At 42.5% G+C, this 22,430-nt stretch overlaps 1 protein-coding gene across 2 annotated transcripts; it reads left to right on the forward strand.

The window, feature by feature from the left end:
• LOC8055718 (zinc transporter 7) lies at positions 12,183-14,679 on the forward strand. 2 transcript variants are annotated; one of them, XM_021448028.1, is made up of 4 exons: positions 12,183-12,451; positions 12,528-13,213; positions 13,304-13,453; positions 14,001-14,679. In XM_021448028.1, the coding sequence occupies exons 1-4, from the start codon at positions 12,406-12,408 to the stop codon at positions 14,304-14,306; spliced, it is 1,188 nt and encodes a 395-aa protein (XP_021303703.1). In that variant the 5' UTR covers positions 12,183-12,405; the 3' UTR covers positions 14,307-14,679. The 2 variants fall into 2 exon arrangements, with proteins under 2 accessions (XP_021303703.1, XP_002439422.1); XM_002439377.2 differs by having other exon boundaries at positions 12,185-12,451; positions 12,549-13,213.

The raw sequence follows: 22,430 nt of genomic DNA on the forward strand, positions 1-22,430 counted from the left end.
AGATGTGTAGAATATGGACTGTGGGAACTCCCCCTAACCAAGCTGGTCAGGTGAGGGCGGCACTGCCGCCCTCTGAGGGCGGCACTGCCGCCCTGCAGAGTTTCTGCAGTCCCTACTCTACACTTCATCTCTTATTCAACTTACACACATATGCACCACTGTCCATCATACAATCTCTAAGATAGTTCATAAGCAGACTAAGTCTAGATGAGCATGAGCTTATAGAGGATGAACAAATGAACTAGAATAGATTTAATCTATGAACTTTAATCGATTCATTTTCCCTTCAATGCATTGAAACTGCAGAGAAGCAGTTGCCAAGGCCGGCACTGCCGACCTTAAGCTCCGGCACTGCCGGAGGGCATCTTTCAATACGTCGAGAGAAATCAAATCCATTCAAATCCATCCACTAAACCTCTTCCTAATTCATCATCCATCCACTAGAAACTGAAACTTTTGCCCAAAAAGTAGACATTGCATAGATCGGGATTGGTTAGGGTTTCACCTTGCTTTGCTTCCTTGGATTGGGGGGATGAGAGAAGAATGCCCCTCCTTGGAGAGGGAGCAGCACACCCCAATGCACCACTGGAGATGACCAAGGAGGCCTCCTCCTTTCTCCTTCTTCCTCACGGCAGAGAGGTGGCCGAAGGGAAGAGGTTCCCTGGAACCTTGCGTGAGGGAGAGAGAGAGAGACCGAGAGGGGGATTGCGGCGCAATGAGGAAGAGAAGGAAAGGTTACGGGCACGACCAGAGAAAGAAAAGAGAAGCGGGCCCGAGAGATCCAGTCCAAGGCAATTTAGCCTGAACCGCTTAGGGCGGCACTGCCGCCCTCCTTGACAGCAGAGGGATTTAAGAGAAAATAACTTTTCTCTATTGCATTAGATATGAACACATACAACCCAAACACCATGACTAGATACAAGGAAACAATCAAACTATAGTCATGATATTTGAGACAAATCTTAAGAGTTTTTGAAAGACATAATTAAATCTTTTCAAGTATTTTCTCCTATGCATACTACTTTTTCAAACAAGGTGTGTGCTGGAGTTCAAACCACGTTACGAGAATCCAAGATATTCAGTTCACTACGTAAAGCATAAAACCTTGTCTCGTCTAGAGGCTTAGTGAAGATATCGGCTAGTTGCTTTTCGGTGCTCACATGGCGAATTTCGATATCTCCTTTGGCTTCGTGGTCTCTCAAGAAGTGATGTCGGACGTCTATGTGCTTGGTTCTTGAGTGACTTACAGGGTTGTTTGCAAGTTTTATGGCACTTTCATTGTCACACAAGAGTGGGATTTTGGTAAATTGACATCCGAAATCACGAAGGGTTTGCCTCATCCAAAGTAATTGAGCACAGCATGCACCGGCTGCAATATACTCGGCCTCAGCTGTGGAAAGGGCTACACAATTTTGCTTTTTAGAACTCCAAGACACTAAGGACCGTCCAAGGAATTGACATGTCCCCGAAGTGCTTTTTCTATCTACTTTGCAACCGGCATAATCAGAATCTGAATAGCCAAGTAGATTGAACTTGGAGCCCTTAGGATACCACAAGCCAAGGTTAGGAGTGTGTACTAAATATCTCAAGATTCTCTTAACAGCCACTAAGTGACATTCTTTCGGATTAGCTTGAAATCTAGCACACATGCACACACTAAGCATAATATCAGGCCTAGATGCGCACAGATAAAGTAAAGATCCGATCATGGAGCGGTATACCTTGATGTCCACGGCCTTCCCTTTATCATCAAGATCAAGATGTCCATTAGTTGGCATGGGAGTATTGATAGGCTTCGCTTTCTCCATGTCAAACTTCTTCAGCATATCAAGGGTGTACTTGGTTTGACTTATGAAAGTCCCTTCCTTCAATTGCTTGATTTGAAACCCGAGGAAGTACTTCAGCTCACCCATCATGGACATCTCAAATCTCTTTGTCATGATCCTACTAAATTCCTCGCAAAACACTTGATTAGTACTACCAAATATTATGTCATCGACATATATTTGGCACACAAATATATCATTACAAATTTTACGAGTGAAGAGAGTAGAATCAGCTTTGCCTATTTCAAAGCCTTTCTTGAGCAAGAAATCCTTAAGGCATTCATACCATGCTCTTGGTGCTTGCTTAAGCCCATAGAGCGCCTTTTGGAGTTTATAGACATGGTTTGGAAACTTGGGATCTTCAAAACCTGGTGGCTGCTCAACATACACCAACTCTTGTATAGGGCCATTGAGGAATGCACTCTTGACATCCATTTGGAACAGCTTGAAGTCGTGATGGGCAGCAAAGGCTAAAAGCATTCGAATTGCTTCAAGCCTTGCCACCGGTGCAAAGGTCTCTTCAAAGTCCAAGCCCTCTACTTGAGTGTAACCTTGAGCCACCAATCTTGCCTTGTTCCTTGTCACCACGCCGTTCTCATCTTGCTTGTTGCGAAAGACCCATTTGGTGCCAATCACATTGGTATTGGGCCTTTCAACGAGAGTCCACACTTGGTTCCTCTCGAAGTTGTTGAGCTCTTCTTGCATGGCCAAGACCCAATCCTCATCCGCCAACGCCTTCTCTACCTTATCTGGTTCAATGGAAGACACAAAAGAGAAATGTTGACAGAAACTTGCTAAATGTGAACGTGTCAACACTCCCTTTCGAAGACTTCCAAGGATGTTGTCGGCAGGATGATCTCTTTGAATTGTTTGGCGTAGTCTTGGATGCTCAACACCGTCTTGTTCTTCATCTAACTCTTCATCAGCTTCAAGCTCAAAAACTGGTGCAAGATCCAGCCCTTGAGGTGTTGAGGAAGTTGCTGCTGCTGAGGGAGGGGCGGCACTGCCGCCCTGGACAGCCTCACTGCCGCCCTGTTGCTGAGCAGCAGGTGTGGCTGACACATTTGCATCGAGTGCATCAGCGGAAGACTTGTCAGCAGCATCTTGGGGATCCTCCTGAGCAGTGGCTTTTTCTTCTTGTGGCCTTATATCACCAAGAGCCAATTGCTTGATTGCCTCACATGGTGGATCCTCCTTTCCTGCAACACTTTCATCAATATGCTCTACTTGAGAGCCGTTAGACTCATCAAATGAGACATCTACCGCAACTTCAACTCTACCAGAGGTTTTGTTGTAGATGCGGTAGGCATGCTCATTTGATCCATAACCAAGAAGAATCCCTTCATCAACTTTGGGTGCAAACTTAGAGGTTTTGGGCCTTTTATTGAGTATGAAACACTTGCACCCAAACACTCTAAAGTATGACACCTTTGGTTTGTTACCGGTTAGCAGCTCATATGAAGTCTTCTTGAGTTTCTTGTGTAGATAGAGGCGGTTGATTGCATGGCAAGCGGTGTTGATTGCTTCGCACCAAAATAGGTCCGAAGTCTTATACTCATCAAGCATTGTTCTTGCCATATCAATGAGTGTTCTATTCTTCCTCTCTACTACACCATTTTGCTGCGGGGTGTATGGAGTTGAAAACTCATGCTTGATGCCTTCATCATCAAGAAATTCTTCAACTTGGGTGTTTTTGAACTCGCTGCCATTATCACTTCTTATTTTCTTGATGGGCAGCCCAAACTCTCTTTGTGCTCTTCTCACAAAGATCTTTACCTTCTCTTGTACCTGAGATTTCTCAAAGACAAAGAATACCCAAGTGAAGCGAGAATAATCATCAACAATAACTAATCCATATTTGTTACCCCCGATGCTTAGGTAGGCGACCGGTCCAAAGAGGTCCATATGTATCAACTCCAATGGTTGAGTGGTCGTCACGATACTCTTTGGTGGGTGTAGTACACCTACTTGTTTCCCGGCTTGGCAAGCACTACATATCCTGTCTTTCTCAAATTCAACATTTGTTAGTCCAATGATGTGATTGTCCTTTTGGAGTTTGGCCAAGTTCCTCATGCCAACATGTGCTAGACGGCGATGCCATAACCAGCCCATGCTAGATTTTGCCATTAAACAAGTCTCAAGCTTGGCCTTACCTTTGTTGAAATCAACTAGGTAAAGCTTGCCCTTCAAGCGACCCGTAAAGACAATAGAGGAATCCTCCCTCTTAAAGACTTCCACACCTTTCTCCGTAAAGAGACAATTGTAACCAGCCTCACACAATTGTGAAACTGATAACAAGTTGTATCCCAACGGATCCACATGCAAGACATTTGAAATGGAAGAATTTGTTGTGATAGCAACCTTACCAAGACCGACAACTTCCCCCTTGGAGTTATCACCAAATATGATAGATTCCTTTGAATTTGTAGTTGGGGAATACGTTGAGAACATACTCTTCTCTCCGGTCATATGATTTGTACAGCCGCTGTCAAGCACCCAACTTGACCCACCGGAGGAGTATGCCTGCAAAATAAGTTTAGTTCCTTGGTTTAGGTCCCCAATCTTTCTTGGGGCCTTGCATGTTAGTCACAAAAATTTTAGGAACCCAAATGGAAGTGTTAAGATACACATTTCTGCCCTTGCCAACATATTTGGCAATCACTTCCCCTTTGCTGTTATTTTTCAACACAAAGGAAGTATTCACAATTGGGCTTTGTGTCTTTGCCTTTGGTTGATAGAAACTTTTCTTTGGAGTCCCCCAGTTCTGCTTTCTGAGTTGCTGGGACTCCCCCTGAGGCTGGCATACCTTCTTTTGTGCTTTCACAGGCTTAGGTTTGAGGTTGGTAGCCTTCCCTTGTCTGGGGAGGGCGGCACTGCCGCCCTTCAGGGCCTCACTGCCGCCCTTGGCTGGCCAGTGGGCTCGGGGCTGCTTTTGTGCCCCCTTCTGTGCAGGCTGCTCTACACCAACCTTGCCTTTGCTTGTGAATTTAACACACTCAATGCCATTCACCAGGTCTCTTCCATTGGTCTTTCCTCCTTTTGTGTGGCCAAGTCCATCCTTGACTTTGGGATTTCTCCCATCCTTGTAGTTTGGCCTATTTTGCTTAACTTCTTTACCTTGTGGTTTGTTCTCATACTTGGTGTTCAACAGATGTGTGAGCCTCGTGATCTCCTTTTTCATAGCCTCCATGTTTGCAAGATTTGTGGAATACATGTTTAAGTCAAGATTATTGCATTTTCCACAACTTTCACTAATGGAGGGAGTACTAGTCTCATTTGACTTAGAGGACTGTGAGGTACTCTCCCAAAGAAGATTGTATTGCTGCTCAAGACCTTTATGCTTTTCATCTAAGCCATAATACTTTTGTTTGAGTGCATCTACTTCCTTCTTTGTGAGAGTGTGGCTTTCTTTTTCTTTCTTTATACTTTTCTTTAGTGCAGCCACCTCACTTTCCAATGAGTCAATCTCTTTAATTTGAGCCAGATTTTTCTTAGCTTGTTGCTTGATGTCATCATTTCTTAAATCAATTTCATTATTGAGATCTAGTACTTCCTTCATTAGCCTAGAGATGTAGACTTTAGTTTTATGATCACACTTTTTAGTCATTTCATTAAATTCATCATCACTAGAGTCATCATCACTAGAGGAGTCACTTAGTTCACTACTAGAGATTTCTTTGGGGATTGGAGAAGATTTGGATTTGATTTGTACCTTCCCACCCTTTGCCATAAGACAAATGTGGGGGCTGCCATCTTGCTCATCATCGGTCATGTTGTCGAAGAGCCTTGGTGAAGATGTTGATTTGAGGACAGCCATGGTAGCCACCTTCTCATCTCCACTTGAGGTCTCTTGAGTTGAGTCCCATTCATGCCCGATGTGTGCTTCTCCAATCCTCTTGTAATTTCTCTTGTTGTCATGCCTTTGTTCCTTCTTTTTCTTTGCCTCAGGACATTCTGCAACAAGATGCTCGGTGCTGCCACAGTTAAAGCACAATCTCTTCTTCTTGTTTTGGAACTTCCTTGGAGTGAACTTGAAACCATGTTGCTTCAGCCCCCGTCTATGCTTGCTTATGAAGAGGGCAATATCATCTATCTTGTCATAATCACCATCATCACCATCACTATCACTAGAGGATGAAGATAGATCACATTCTTGAACTTGCTTTGCTTTCTTGGGCTGACTTGTTGATACTTGCTTGCTGCTCTTGGATTTGCTCCAGCCACCTTGCTTGTTTGATTGCTTTGCCTTGAGTGCTATATCATTGACCTTCATGCCTTCTAACTTGGCTTGCAGCTCGCCAAGCTTTCTTCTCTCATTAGCCTCTTCTCTTTGCATGTCAAATGTCAACAATCTTCCAAGCACATCACTTGGGGTGAAATGCTCGAAATTCTTCTTGTCTCTAATGAGAGTGACCACGGTCTCATTCCTTGGTGAGTATGCTTCCAACATTACTTTCACAACTCTATGGTCATCAAGGTCACCACCATAGCCTCTAATTTTTCCAACTAGCACCATCAACCTATCAAACATTTCTTGTGGCCCTTCATCACCAATAATCACAAACCTATTGAGCTTGGCCATCATCAAATCAATTTTGGCCTTCCTCACTTTGTCAACACCTTCATGAGCTAAAACCAAAGTATCCCAAATCTGCTTGGCCACATTCACATTCATCACCCGATTGTACTCATTTCCATTGAGAGCACTAAGGAGAATGCTTGTGGCTTGATTATTGAAGTGGACAGCAATCATTTCTTCATTTGTTGGATTCTCTGGATCTGCAGGTTCCTGAAATCCATCACAAACAACATCCCAAAGACCGGGGTGAAGAGCTCCAAGATAGCGACTCATCAAATGCTTCCACTTAGCAAAGTCGGTCCCATCGAAATGAGGCAACTTGCCAGCGGGCACGTTGACAAGACACTTCTTGTCTCGGTTAGACAAATAAGAATAGTTAAAGGATACAGCGGAGTATTTCTTTTTGTTGCTGTTGTCCTCCTTCGTTGATTTGCCCTTCTTGTCCTTCTTGGAGCGGTTATATGATTCATCATCATCACCATCATCCGTACTAGATGATAGCTCACTTGATGATGCATCATACACCTCCTTTTCTTTCTTCTTCTCTTCTTCTTTCTTTGCTGCCCTTCTTTTGGCTCGCTCTTCTCGTTTGGCTTTTCTTTCTTCTTTTCTCTTTTTCTTGGCAGCTAGCTTTTCATCTTCTTTTCTTTTTGCTTTAGCTTCTCTTCTTGCTTGCCTTCTTTGCCTTCTCTCGGGGTCGGTAGTCATACCACCATCAGGCTTGAGGGTGGTGTTGCTGGCTGTTGAGACTGATAGCTCACTACTATCACTCTCAACCAGCACATCCTCATCTTGTGCAGCTGGAATGGACTTATCTTTCGCCCCCGAGCTTCCCGCAACTTCCATACTTCACGCGGTGAAGCGTATACGAAGCAACTCGGCTTTGATACCACTTGTAGGATCTCTGGATGTACAGGAAGTGGCCTAGAGGGGGGGGTGAATAGGCCTGTTCAAACTTTTTCAGCAAAGTTTATCAGTCACACAGGCAAGGGCGGCAGTGAGGCCCTCCTAGGGCGGCACTGACGGCCTCAACAGAAAAACAGACAGAAGCTTAATTGAATTGATTCAAAGTTTACCCAGGGAAATTTAGATCGACTAAATTTCCAAGCTTCCTGCAAGATGTTAGAGCACAGGTACGTGGCTAGAATGTGCTGGAGCCTCCCCACCAAGTAGATCGGCCTCAAATCCTAACACAAACTCATACACAAGTGAAAGCACACAAGACACACGATTTTTACCGTGGTTCAGCTGTTGCCACAACAAGGCTTGGCCTACTCCACGTTGTTGAGGTGCCCACACTAGGACCGGCTTAGCCACACAGGCTTACCTTCTCCTCGTTCTCAAAGCAAGGATTTTACCCCTTGCAAAGAGTAAAGAATGTATTAGCTGCAAGGGTAACCTTACAAACCTTCCCTTGGCTGCCACACAAGTTGGCAAGCTCTAGGGCGACGCCTAGCCGGCTAGGAGCAAGCTCCAAGAGTAACAAACTCAAGGCTGCCGGCCAAACGTGAACCAAAAGCTCTTTTTGACGCTGGGAATCAATGGATCTGCTCTCCAATCGAAGTTTGCTGCCTTTTCCCTCAAGTTTTGATGGTTGGAATCAAGGATTGGCTTGGGGGATTGAGGAGCAACAATGGAAGGAGAGAGAGGTGAGCTCTGGTCTGTTTGCAACGGTTGGGAGCGAGGAAGAAGAGCAGGTTACCGTTTGAGACGGTCTGGAAGGGTATTTATACCCAGCTCTCCAACTGTCACAGGGTAGGGCGGCAGTGCCGCCCTTAGAGGGCGGCAGTGCCGCCCTTGCCTGAACCAGCCTGAAAACACCAAAGTGTAGAGAGAAAGATATGCTGGCTAGGCTTGGGTCTGAGGATGTTGATGAGCTTTTGAGCCTTTGGTTCACAATTTGATCCACAACCTTGGAGTCCCTCTTTATAGTACGGCTTTTCCTATACTCAAATTCAAACCGAAAATGAATTAAACCTCCTTTGGAGCTAGGAAAGCCATCCTTTAGAAATGGGGGATCCTCCATGGTATTCAACAACCTCTTTGTTATATTCCCTGCTTGTCATCTCAGCAAAACTCATTAGTTCCCTAATTCGGTGGTCATCAACGCCAAAACCCACAATAGGCTTGATTGCACTTACAGTTATCGAGTGCCACTAAGTGACATGATTCTTGCATATGCATTAGGGACCTAGTGTGCTAACATCTAATCCTTTGAAAAATGTTTATGAAAATGCTAACACATTTGAAAATGATGTGTACACTCGGTGGTGTTAGCATATTTGTAAAGGAGAAGAAGTTTGAGTTGAAATGGAGGTTTTAGGCATGACCATATGCTACAACAACGACCGAATGCTAATGCAACATCAACTGGACGCTAGTGCAACAACAACCGGATGCTAATGCAACTTGTGACCAGATGCGCGTGTGATACTGTAGGCAACACACGTGGTGGTATGACCTGATGTTGGGTAAGTCAGGTCATTGGTGGTTGGACACATTCGATCGCTAAATTACCTCTATAGAACCTCTCTGTATAGTGACCGAACACTACAATGTGCGTCTGACGCTAACACAACCTACGTTCAGTGCTATTGCAACATTGACTGGATGCTACTGCAACGTGCGACCTGCACATCTGGTCAGTGCATAGAACTTAAAGTGAAGGAGTATAACGGCTCTATTCATTTGGAGGCTCTATTAATAGAGCTTGGCCGACTTGAGCTCACTTATCTTAGCACTTTGATATTTTTGATATCCTTGTGAGCCCAAGCAAACATCTGTCACTCATCTTCATCATTGATGAATCATCATAGTGAGATTGAGAGTAATTCCAAGTGTATTTACTTGAGTCATTGCATCTAGTAGCACTTAGTGATCATTTGAGTTGTGGAGTTCTTGTTACTCTTGATGGTTGCCGCCACCTATATGGCTTGGAGCAGCGGTGGAGGTATGACACATGTTGATGATTATTCGTGTCTGGCTTCGGTGATCTTATGAGAGGTTTTGGACCTTTCTTGGCGAAGCACCGTAAGGTAGCTTTTGTAAATTGCTTGTGTCATTAAGCTACCTCACTTGTAGATAGGTTTTTGTGGTGTCTTACGTGAGGACAAGGTTCGTGCTACACCTCTTAGTCGCCAAATCATCAAGTGTTGGTTGACACAATGGGGACTAGCATGCTAGCAAGCACATGAACATCAGAAGAAAAATCATGTGTCTCTATTATGATTGTTCATTGAATTTCTCCTGGTGATTGGTCTTCATATTAATATGATTGGTTCATTCCTCGATGCGGTGATATAAAAATCATAATCTTCTGATTTACTTTCCCACAAACTAGTTGTAATAAGCTCTTTAGTGCAACTAGTTTTGGGAGCTTGTCTTGCTTGTGCTAGTTTAGTTTTCCACTTAGTTGAGCTCTTTAGTGTAGCTAGTTGTGAGAGCTCTTAGCAACTTAGCAATTGCTTGCTCTAAAGATTATAGCAATTAGAGTTGTTTGGATAGGTGTCTTGTAACCCTTATAGAGCTAGAGCAAAATTGCATTATGCTATTTATTGTACTAATCCCTTGCTCTAATACTTTGTAGAATTTTTTAAAATTGGCTATTCACCTCTCTTTAGTCATATTAGGACCTTTCCATTTCTTGACAACATGGATATAGGCAAGTCTTGATAGCAAGTTGAACCACGGGATAAATCGTGTATACCCTCTCTCTCTCTCTTATGTTTTAATTGCATTATTTATGTTCCGCTCGATCTACTTGGTTGCGCATGTTTGTGAGTATAGGTATTTTGTAGACTTGCCACTAGACATCTCTAACCACTCTACATGTTTAGTTTGAGTTTATCTCATAGGCGTAGCTGTTGTTGAACTTTCTGCGCTAAGTAGTAGTGCTGCTCGCTAAACGGCAGTGCTAATCTCTAAGCGGCACTGTTGCACAGATTTCTAACATCAAGTTTGAGTTTTGTTTGAAACAGTCCTATTCACTTCTCTCTAGACGATATTAAGGTCCTTTCAGGTTGGAGAAGTATGGCCGCAGACACTGTTTTTCTATGGCTATCTATATTGTTTTGTCTTCCATTTTTATCCAATCTGATCTGGGACAATAATAGTTATCTCATTTGATCTAAATAAGTATAGTTAATAAATAGCTAATTGTTATCTAAGCTTTTAGATAATAACTATCTCACTGGTTGAACCAAATCAGACAATAACAAGTTACTCCTTCTATCCTAAATTATAAGTTATTCTAACGAGAATCAAATTATGTTAAGTTTGACTAAATTCATATAATAAGTAATAATATTTATGATACTAAGTATCATTAGGTTCTTCATTAATTATATTTTTATATCTATTTGATATTATAAATCTTTATAATTTTTCTATAATTTTGATCAAATTTAAGATGGTTTGACTCTCCAAGATCTTGAAATGACTCGTAATTTGAGATAGAATGAGTAATAGTTATTATGTATTTTTCATTAATTGTGCATCCAAACACCTTTCAGCTAATATGTAGCTAATAGTTACTTGCTTCGTCCATAATAAATGCACTTCTAAAGTTTATCTTTTCTCCCCAAAAATAAATACTGAGTATATATGAGGCAATGTGACTCTATTTATTCTTTTCTACATTCTCTCTTTTAAAAGTGTAATAATTATACCTTTTTAGGGGTATATTTACAGTTTTTTATTAGTACTTCATCAAAATCTTCAAAGTAGATTTATTTTGGAATAGAAGGAGTAGATAATATTATTTATGAGCTATTAGTCATCTAACTATTGAGCATATATAGGTCCAACTAGGTCGTGAAAAAACTATTAGCGAATAGTGAGGCCTTGTTTAGTTCTCACATAAAATTTTTTACCCCTTCCAATTGAATGTTTGACAAATACATGAAACATTAATTAAATATTTAAAAATAACTAATTTAATAGTTTATAGGACTATATATGTATTTTATGAGACAATCTTTTACATTTAGTTAGTCCATAATTAGGTATAAAAACTTTTTTTTCACGACCTAAAGAGGGTCTCATAATTAATTAAACAGAATCTAATTCACGATAAGGCTTTGTTTAGATCCAAAAAAGTTTTTAGCTATAGCACTTTTGTTTACATTGTCTAATCATAAAGTAACTAGACTTAAAAAATTCGTCTCGTGATTTATAAGCAAATTGTGTAATTAGTTTTTATTTATATTTATATTTAATATTTCATACATGTACCATTAAAATGTGACGTAAAATCTTGAAAAAGTTTTTAATTTTCAGGTAAACAAGGCCTAGATACTGGTGTGGACAAATGCTGCGCAATCTGGGCGTGTCGCCTCCGCGTGGGCCCGGTGACACTTCGTCACAATGTCGACATCGTTTGGCCACACCCCCACGACTCAACACGTGACCTCCACCGCTGAGCCTTACCTGCCACCTCAGTCCCTATCCACAGGGCCCCGCTTACCGCGGTCCCACCGGACCAGTCATACATACCCACGACAAGCGCGTGTGACACACACGCTCCTCTGTACGTGGGGCCCCGTTAGTTATGACGATACGGCCACGAGGTCCCGCATCCGACGCCAAACGAAAGGGACCCACAACCTCTACACCGTCCGTACAACAGATCGACGGCTGAGGTTCCTCTCGTCTCATGGACCCGGCACAGCCATGACTCTCCCAAACCTCCTCGGTCCCACACGTCAGTGACGCCCACGCGTAGACCACCTGGGGTTTCGATGGTGGGGTGCACTCGCAGTCGCACCACCATGACGACATCCCTTCTCTTCTCCACTCTCCTCTCCTTTCCCTACGACTTCAACTTCCTCTCTCTCTCTCAATCTCCTCTCCTCTCCCTGTCCGCTGGCCGTGCCTTGCGTGCGACGGGAAGATTGGGATCCACGGCGTCGGAAAAGTTGTCCGGCTGAAGAAACCGATTTCCCCAAGGTTTTTTTGTCCGGTCCTATCCCTTGTGCAGGATCGGACTCTCCGTCTCTGGCCATGGCTCTCGGCGGCCTCGTCGGCCAGTTCTTGGCCAGCAGCAATGGTGCGTAATTCGGTTGCCTTTCGAGCTTTTCTGTTCTTCTTGCGCCGTCTAGCCTAGTGTTGAGATTAACCGGCAGGGACGCGGTGCGTGCGCGCAGAGCTTATGGTGGCGTCGCTCTCGGCCGTGAGCTGCGCGGACGAGGTGCAGGAGGAGGGTGCGGAGGGGGCGGGGTGCCGTGACGACGCCGCGGCGCTGCGGCTCAAGGAGGTGGCCATGGCGGCGATCCTGGTGGCCGGGGTGCTCGGCGTCGGCCTTCCGCTCGTGGGCCGGAAGCGCCGCGCGATGCGCACGGACAGCGCCGCGTTCCTGGCGGCCAAGGCGTTCGCCGCCGGGGTCATCCTGGCCACGGGGTTCGTCCACATGCTCCACGACGCCGGGACCGCGCTGTCCAGCCCGTGCCTCCCCGCCGTGCCGTGGCGGCGGTTCCCGGTCCCCGGGTTCGTCGCCATGGCCGCCGCGCTCGCCACGCTCGTGCTCGACTTCCTCGCCACCAGGTTCTACGAGGCCAAGCACCGCGACGAGGCCGCGCGCGTCAAGGCAGCCGCCGCTGCCGCGCTCGTTGCGACGACCTCCTCTGCGAGCGACGAGGACATCACCGTGCTCACCGTCGACGCTGAGGACGAACGCAAGGCACCGCTGTTGCAAACGCACTGCCATGGACACGGACACGGACACAGCCACAGCCATGGGCATGAGCTCGTGCAGGTAGTGGGCAGCGAGGCGGAGGTGTCGGCACATGTCCGCTCCATCGTCGTGTCACAGGTGCTTGTTTCGTCATCAGTTCACTTGGGATGGGATGCTTTGGTGTTTCATTCGTCGTGCACGCTGTGATGACCATTGCCTTGGTTGCAGATACTGGAGATGGGGATTGTGTCACACTCTGTGATCATCGGATTGTCACTGGGAGTGTCACGGAGCCCATGCACAATCAGGCCACTTGTCGCAGCGCTTGCATTCCACCAGTTCTTTGAGGGGTTTGCACTAGGTGGCTGCATTGCTCAGGTGAGAATTTTAGTAAACTGCGGTTCAGAGTTGAGTCATTCTCATCACTTGATCAACAATTACTTTCATGTTTGCTCCTTTGTCAATTTGATGGTTGGGCAATCGGCTTTAAGAACATGGACCCATCCTTATCGGCCTTTAAGAACATGGGCCCATCCTTGGAATTCAGAATTCAAACATTTGACATTAATAATATAACTAAGCATTGTACATTGTTGGAATATATTTTTTTCTCATTTCAATTTATGGTCACCTTTGACTTACCTTCTAGTACTTTGTGAATAACCACCAGCCAAAATTTTTAGTACTTTATGAATAGTATTGCGGAGTCATGACAATCTGGTTGGATGTCCATTTACTGATTGGATTGCTAGCACTGAATGGTCCCAGAAAGAAAAAAATAAATGGACATGTTTATGCATACTACTTATTTTCTTATTTCCCCCTTCAATTCCTTTTTTCTTCACTTCTCTGACTGTGCTGCTTCGTTTTCTCACTCTAATTAGTAATTATTATTAATCGAGGTGCTACCCCATTTCTCCAACAGGCACAATTCAAGAACCTTTCGGCAATTCTAATGGCATCTTTCTTTGCCATCACAACACCGGCAGGAATAGCTGCTGGGGCAGGCTTGACCACATTCTACAATCCCAATAGCCCAAGGGCTCTTGTGGTTGAGGGCATTCTTGACTCGGTGTCGGCTGGCATCCTCATATACATGTCGCTAGTGGATCTCATCGCAGCAGATTTCTTGGGTGGAAAGATGACAGGATCCCTGCGACAGCAAGTGGTGGCATACATCGCATTGTTCCTCGGTGCGCTCTCGATGTCATCACTTGCAATATGGGCTTGAGACCTGCCCTTGATTATATATCAGAGAAGATGAAGTAGTGTCCATATAAAATTCCTGTGGTATGTGTACAGTTTTACTGGGTATGTAGCATTGTGTTGTATCTCATAGTATGGTAGCTTTCTTCGGGATCATCATAGGATAACATGCCTTGTTTTTTAAGGGCATGAAAGAAACACCCCTGATGTAGAAGGGGCACATTGTGCCTGCACTACCTCCACAATGGCGGTTTCACTGATGAGATGGTGACTATTTCGGTTGGGTTTTATATATACTCGAGTCGAGGGTGAACTATGTGGTTTCTTTAAGCGAGGAGCAAGCAATGTTATGTTTGACTGCCGCTGAATGACTGAATGTGCTTCTGGCTTTGTGTCAATTGTGGCTGTGGCTGGCATTTCAATGGTTGGATCCATTGGCCCTAATAGTTAGTGGCTAAAATTGGCTCGGTGAGGATCCAAACTGACCTGCTAACTATTAGCAAGTGTTAGTGGCTATCTGCTAACAATTAGCTCATTACTCCCTCAATATATAAGGTCCTGCTAACTATTAGCAAGTGTATGTGGCTATCTGCTAACAATTAGCTCATTACTCCCTCAATATATAAGGTGTAACCATTTCTGGTTCAAGTCATAACAAAATCTATAAAACCATCTCTGGTGCAAAGACCACGAACACATTTAATTCTCCCTCCCAGCACTAATACTACTATATTAATGTGAGGTGAGGTCAAGTTAGTGGCCTCTCATGTTCATGTAGTAGCACCATCAAAAGGCAATGCCTAGAAACGCCGGACCTGAGCTGAGGACGAAATGTGTTGGTTCAACTGTAAAGTCGTATACCTTTCTTTTTTCTGAGTGCACCGTGCTCCTGCTGAAAGTGCTGAAGAACCTTTAGAGTTCATACGGCGAAGAGATGAGTGGCAACCACAGGTGGCGGTGCCACTGGCACTGGTAAATGTAGGCAGCAAATGCAAGCCTTTTTTTCCCTTTTTGATTTAGAGTTTTGACTCTCTACGCGTCATTCTTTGTAGTTTAAGATTTTGTTTTCCATCTAAGGGCCTGTTTGGCATGGAACGGCCGGAACATAAAAAAATCGAATGGTTCCGGTCCAGAAACGAACGGGCCCTAAGTATTCTGCTGTTTCTGAAAAGCCACAGCAAAGACCGGTGCGGCAAATATAGGCACGATATAGCCAAATCACAATCTGCTGCACAGATTGCTGAAGAATGATGGAAAAGGGTAAGGGCACGTCCGGTTTGTTTGGGATCGAGTCCTAGCTAGAACCGATCCGGCCTGGAAGGCTGCTGTATTTTATACGGCCAAGCATCACCCTGACCGAACGGGCCCTAAAGGGAAACCAAGGATAATGGAACAAATTCAAGTATAAGGTTATTAGCATGGACATCAATATATTGCAAGCTTGTCTACCATTTTCCTTTTCCATTAGCTCTGGAGTTTTTCATTCACACTTTGGGCCACTGATAAATTTTTTATTTCAAGATTTTGTGCAGGTTTTCATTATCATAAACTTAATTATAATTATTGCTACCTCTACAAAATATACTGTTTTATGCACTACATGTAGCAAATATGTTAATGTCTATGCAACATAAAATGGGGAAAAGAACGCTGATAGATATAAATTGGATGTCCTAAAACAAAATGAACAAAATACTAAAGTGAAATGAAAAGGTTACCTGGACTCTATGTTGATGGGGAAATCAGTGCCTAATTAGAGGATGGTTTGAAAATAATTTGCTCTTAAATGTGTCAAAATGGGAACTTTTCGTGATGTGATTGCAGAATCAACAATATTATTATCTTCACTAATAAGTGAGAGTGTGTTTAACCATATTGTTGGTTGCACAAATGGTAAGGAGCCATGGGAGATAATAAATGAGGACCATGGAGTCACAAAGGATGTGCATGAGAAAAGTTGTCATATTCTCATTGAGAAGCTCAGTAGCTTCAAGAATCAAGAGCACAGAAATGCAAATGATATGCTCTTGCACCTAAACAATCTTGTGAATGGAATCAAAATCTTAGGTGTGAAGCAAAGCCAAGGAAGCCGTACCTCTAGAAGTTGATTCAATCCCTTCACAAGCTGGAGTACAACTTGGACGAACTCTATCATTCATGAGAAGAACCTTGATGTGATGATGCCAACCAAGCAATCAACAAGATCATCGTTCACTAGCTTCAAATGGGCATCAATAACAACTCATCCATCTTCACAAGCAAGCATATGCACATGAACAAGTCAAGGTGGCAAGAATCAGGCTCAAGTGCACCAAAAGGAGGAGAAGGATATCTCAAGAGCAGTGATGAAGAAAGTCAAAGGCTCCTCAAGTGATCAGTGAAGAACCTATGGAGATTAGGGTACTTACCTTCCTTGAGAAAGGGAAAGTATGGGTTCCCCCTAATTTGTCTCACGCTCCGCCAGTGATTATGGGGCTACTCAACATCATCTGAAAGATCAAACGCAAGGAGAAGGAGATCGATGCACATCTTCATGGTGTAAGCAGTAGGTCCCCGTCGCCCTGCATTTCCATTCAATCCCATATGCATCCGATCCCCATGGACCATGGTTCTTGGTTTCCACTAGATCTGGTGCTCATGTCATCAGTTTCATCAGTTGTCTGGCATCTGCAATGATTCATGGTGGTTGATGCTATGTTGTGTTTTGCGGATTTTGTCTTAGGGCCTGGGCAACTCTGGGAAGATGACCATTGTGCTCAAAATCAATGGGGAGGACACCAGTGTCATTTAGCCCAACCCTCGGGTTCAGCAACAAAGACTGTTAAGTACAACAAGTTTGTTCCCTCTTCCTTCCACTTCCTAGTTTAGTCCTGTCTGTTTTCGATGCATCTGCATAGTGACATACTGACATATAGTTAGAGCAACTCCAACAGTTTTGCAAATTTTGTTTGGCAAATGTTATTATTTGCCAACTCCCAAAATGATATGGGGAGGGAACAAAAAGGACATCTCCAAGTGTTTGGCAATTTTGACTTGGCAAAAACAAAATTCTACTAATTCTGAAGATCAACAAAGAAGCATTAGGTTGTCAGCTTGCTATAAAAGCGCGCGCATGCAGAATGCCAAGCCTATTCTAGGTGTGCATAAATGCCAAGAAGGAGGAGAATTTGCCAACTTGCTATAAATGCCAAACCCAATTTCCAAACTGTTGGATAGGAGATTTTAAGAGTTTTGGTAAAAAAATAAAAATGTCAAACCTATTTGTAAAACTGTTGGAGTTGCTCTTACTTGATTTAGATTGTAGTTTTATGTTAGGCTAAATACTGAATGAAACACCATGGTTACATATAAAGGCTATACATTTTTTTAAAAAAATATATAAAGGCTATACATTGATTTAGTTGATGCATTATAATGCCATTAGTTGTTTGTTGGAGTTTAGAACCTTTAGAAGTTTTCACCTTAGTTGCACTTATTTAGTGGACTATCATGTATTTACGTCGGATGCAGCATGGTAAGAATCAATAACACATTTTCTCGCCCTGCCTACTGCATTATGGTTAATTTCTTAAGCAGCATATTATAGTGGGACCAATCTGCAAAGATTAAATCATGTGATAAAATTGTCTAATGTTAAGCCCAAAATTCAACTATGGTCCAGTGTAACCTCACATGTTCTGCCATCAAATAAACAGACAAACAGTCTAAATTCTTTGGATAGAAATGAAAAATGCACAGGCCCAGCGATATGATATCTAGTTTATCTTGATTCATACAAAATGGAGACCGGTTGGCATGATGGGGTTTTCCAGTCAAGTGCCATCAGTTGTGTCTTGGAAATTGAGAACCTACATCACATCCAATGAGATAACCTAATGGACTCGTTTAGGTGTGTGTTCATCTGATAAAATGCAGTGAGAACCCACCCAATGCATTTTTCCATTGTGCTAATTTGATTGTTGTTAATCTTTAAGTAGAATATTACAGTAGGTAGACCACTGTGTGAAGCAAATTATGTGATAAAAGGTCTTATTAAAGATTTGAAGACGAAATTCAACTTTCCTTCTTTGTATCCATCATAGAGACATTGACAAATATTTTCATTTTTCAACATTTTACTTCTTTGTTTGTAGAATAGTGAAATAAAAATAGCAAGTTTACAGTCTTATTTTTCATGTTCGTTCATGCAAAATGGAGGTTGTTTGGCATTTTGAGGCTTCCTCATCAAGCTACCTAAAAGTTCTGCATGTGCATTTTCGTCATTTGAAATTTTGAACTACTATAGGTTTTCAGTGCTCAGTGTTGAACTTTAGGAACATTCGGTTCAGCAGAAGCATATGCAATTTTCAAGCAATAGAGATTGCAGCCCCTGCCATTTTCTAAATACCAGGCATATAAAATCTAGCAATCATGCTTTTTCCATTGTTACTGCACTGGGTATGATTAACTATTTAAATTTATTGATTGTCTCGGACACTCTTTGAACATTGGAAGACAGAAGACAATCAGGTCTTACTAGAGAAATTACTTTGAGCAGATTGTGGGTTAGTTTGGGTTGTTGATAGTTCAGATATAAGAATGCTTGATGATTGCCATGCTAAACTCCGCAATCTCTTGAAAAAAGAGGTATCTACTACCATACCTCTAAGCGATGTTTATGAACTAGATGTTTCGTTGTATCTCTATAAAATTGTTGTATGGATGAAGAATGATATTTACGGTTTGGTATATTTGGTTTGAAATGATAGAGGTCCTATAATTGAATGATGCTACTGGATTGGTATAGACCGTTTACTTAATGATAGTGGTCTACGAGTACGGGTATCCGATACAATACGTATCGGATATGTGGATACACATTTTCTTAAAAGAAAACCTACTAAAATGGTGTATCAGAGTATCCGTATCCGACGAGTATCGGATATGGATATGCCACCCCCCCTTGGAGTATCCGTGTAACATAGGTGGTCTTTTGGTTAATGAACTGGAAAATGGATATTTTTCTCTTTATGGTATCAAACTCTATGCATTTGAGCGTAGAAACTGTACTAAAATATCATTTCAAACATTGAGGGTCAAACTAGTAAGGAAGTAAGGTTTTCGAAGAAACTAGTAAGGAAGTACTTGGCAGTAACAAATACTTTCTCTTTGCCATTGTAGGCTAAAATTTTACCCATTCAGAAAGTGTTCCAATCGGCAATCCTTATGATATTGATTTTAACAGAGACTAGCTGGAGCTTCGTTATTGGTTTTTTCAAATAAACAAGACATACAGGGAGCTATTAAACTTGCTGAAATTGTGAAGATAAGCAAACTACAGTCATACGTATGTATTAGAGACTTATATTTATCCTGGTCATTTACTGTCAGTAGAATCATTGATAACTTGTACTGTGCTTTTTTGGTCCTCATGTTTGACAATATTTTACTTACTTTGATGTGGGAGCAAAAGGATATGCCAAACTGAATGTAGTTTCATCAGTTATGCTCTCGATTATGGATGTTCTGAAGCATCCAATTCAATGTGTACTGCGATAGTTGCATCCACTTATTAGTACTTTGTAGATATTCTGCATGTTGCTCTCTCATAAATTAGATTTGGTTTCCAGTGTTTAGTTCTCTTCTGGCACAGAGTCACCCCCATCCTTTCCACTGATTAGATAGAAATTGCCATGTAGTCCTCAGACAGAATTGAAACACTAATGTGAAAAGGCAGATTCTGGGTGTAAATTGGTGTAAAAAGAAGCAGATGTAGTACCAATAATCCATATAGCATAACAGGATGAATACATCTTTGCTCTAATATTGTGCTATTATTGGAGTTATGCCACAGTCAGGACTTATTACTTTGCTCAAACATATAGCGTAACAGGAGGGATACATCTTGCTTTTTATCATCAGTAGGGAGTAGGTAAGGTTAGTCCTTACTTGTAAGTTGTAACAATTGAGATCAACAAATTTACCATTTGGTTTCATCCAACCTAAGCGACCTCTCCCAAAACTTCAAGTGCCATGGTGACGGCTCTCCGTGCACTATAGTAGAGCATCTTTTTATTTTTACAGCTTCCTTCTTTGTATGTGGTTAGATTCAGCAAGATTAGTCACCTCTCACGTTGTTGTTTATAGTGATGGGGTTAGGGTGTGGCGAGCAGCTGCATTCTGTAGTCAGACTTACATTCTTGTTGTGGTAACAGCCTTTGTAAAAACAACTTATTTATGCGTAGCCAAAGGCTAACAAGACCTGAAATTTTCAGCATAGCTGATAGCATTTGGTTTATATGTTTATGCTGCGAATGCAGAAAGTGCAGTTTCCCATCTGGGCCTTGTTTTGGTGAAATGAAAAATTTTCGGTAACTGTAGCACTTTTGTTTGTTTGTGGCAAATATTATCCAATTATAGATTAACTAGGCTCAAAAGATTCATTTCGTGATTTACAGGCAAACTGTGTAATTAGTTTTTGTTTTTACTATATTTCATGTTTCATGCATGTGCCGCAAGATTTGATGTGACAGAAAATTTTAAAAAAAATTTAGTTTTTGAGTGAACTAAACAAGGCCCTGGATTTGTTTGTAGTTTTTTTAGACTCGCCTTACTTCCTTTCAGGTTCTAAATCTGGAAGTGATGGACAGAAGTAGGCACTCAAAGATTTTGGGCTGCAGCGCTTAGGCCTTGTTTAGTTACCCAAAAATTTTGCAAAATTTTTCAGATTCCTCGTCACATCGAATCTTTAGACGTATACATGAAGTATTCTCGAGGGCTTCGACTGGCTGGTCTAGGACGTCGCTTGTCGGATTTAGGTAGCCACGAAAACGGTGTGGATATTTTTCGACCGTATTTGAGACCGAATACGTTTAGAGGGGTTTAGATCTGTACGTATCCAAGACCGAATATTCAACATCTGATACCGTATCCGTATCCGTATACTTAAATTATATATATATGATGTCGACATATAATCTTAGCTTATCCGACATGATTGACATTATCTGTATTTGAATCCAAATCCGACCAAAAATATAAAAACAAATATAATATTGGTGATATCCATCCGTATCCGATCCGTTTTCATCCCTAGATTTACGTCTTAGAATGATACTCTGATCCCTAAAAGCTTCAACTCCCAGAATCTGTGCCAGTTAAATTTTTCTAACTTTGACCAAATTTTTCTAACTTTGACCAATATCTATGACATAAAATAAGTATCTTACAAAAATATATTCTATAATAAATCTAATGGTATTAATTTGGTATTATAAATCGTAGTGTTTTTTCTATAAATTTGGTCAAAGTTGTAAAAATTTGACTTAAGACAACTCTAAAAGTTGCAGCTTTTAGAGACAAAAAGAGAGTATAATTGTAGCATCGATGCTACATTATTGTAGCATCGATTCACGATAGCAAAACCACACCATTTTTTAATATATTGCTACATTACCAACATCATAAGTATACATTTTCTGATTCTTAATGATTAACATTCTAACATATTTATATTTATTTTTTATGCCCGTGATAATACGCGGAGAATCCTCCTAGTTTAGTTAAACTTACCTACTTATATACATATAACAATGATCACCACAAACGACATGTTTTGTACACCCGAAGATATATAGAAAGTGCTGACCATATATTTTTAAACACAAAAGACCAAGCAAAGGGAGGCTCAGGCTCTAGTGCAGTAGACCATGAGTGGTACTGCATAGCGTGGCCCACCAGTCAGCACTACACAAGCACAAGCTACTCCTACTCTACGAACGAGTTGTTGGACTCTTGCTTCTTTTCAGTCATCACCATTCACTACTACACAAGCATCGTTTCTTCATCGTTCCTAAAATCCTAAGTGCTACAGTACACGCACTGCTACTGTCCGCCGTGGTGCCCCTCGACTGGCGGCCCATCCGTGAGGAGCTGCGAAACCCATTCATCGTCCACCACCTCCTCCTCCTCCTCCTCCTCTCCCGCCGCCGCGGGCTTGGGAACTGGCCACGTCCAAGGCCACGGCTCCGCCCCACCCGCCGCACGCCCGTCCACGGACGCCATCACCGTGGACGCCGGCGCCGACAGCGACGACCCGCAGCTCTCGTTCCTCTCGCTCACTGCCGCGTACAGCGCGGCCGCCGTCGGCGGCAGCGGTAGCGGCAGAGCG

Source organism: Sorghum bicolor, chromosome 9, assembly GCF_000003195.3.
Source record: "Sorghum bicolor cultivar BTx623 chromosome 9, Sorghum_bicolor_NCBIv3, whole genome shotgun sequence".
Classification (NCBI taxonomy): Eukaryota; Viridiplantae; Streptophyta; class Magnoliopsida; order Poales; family Poaceae; genus Sorghum; species Sorghum bicolor.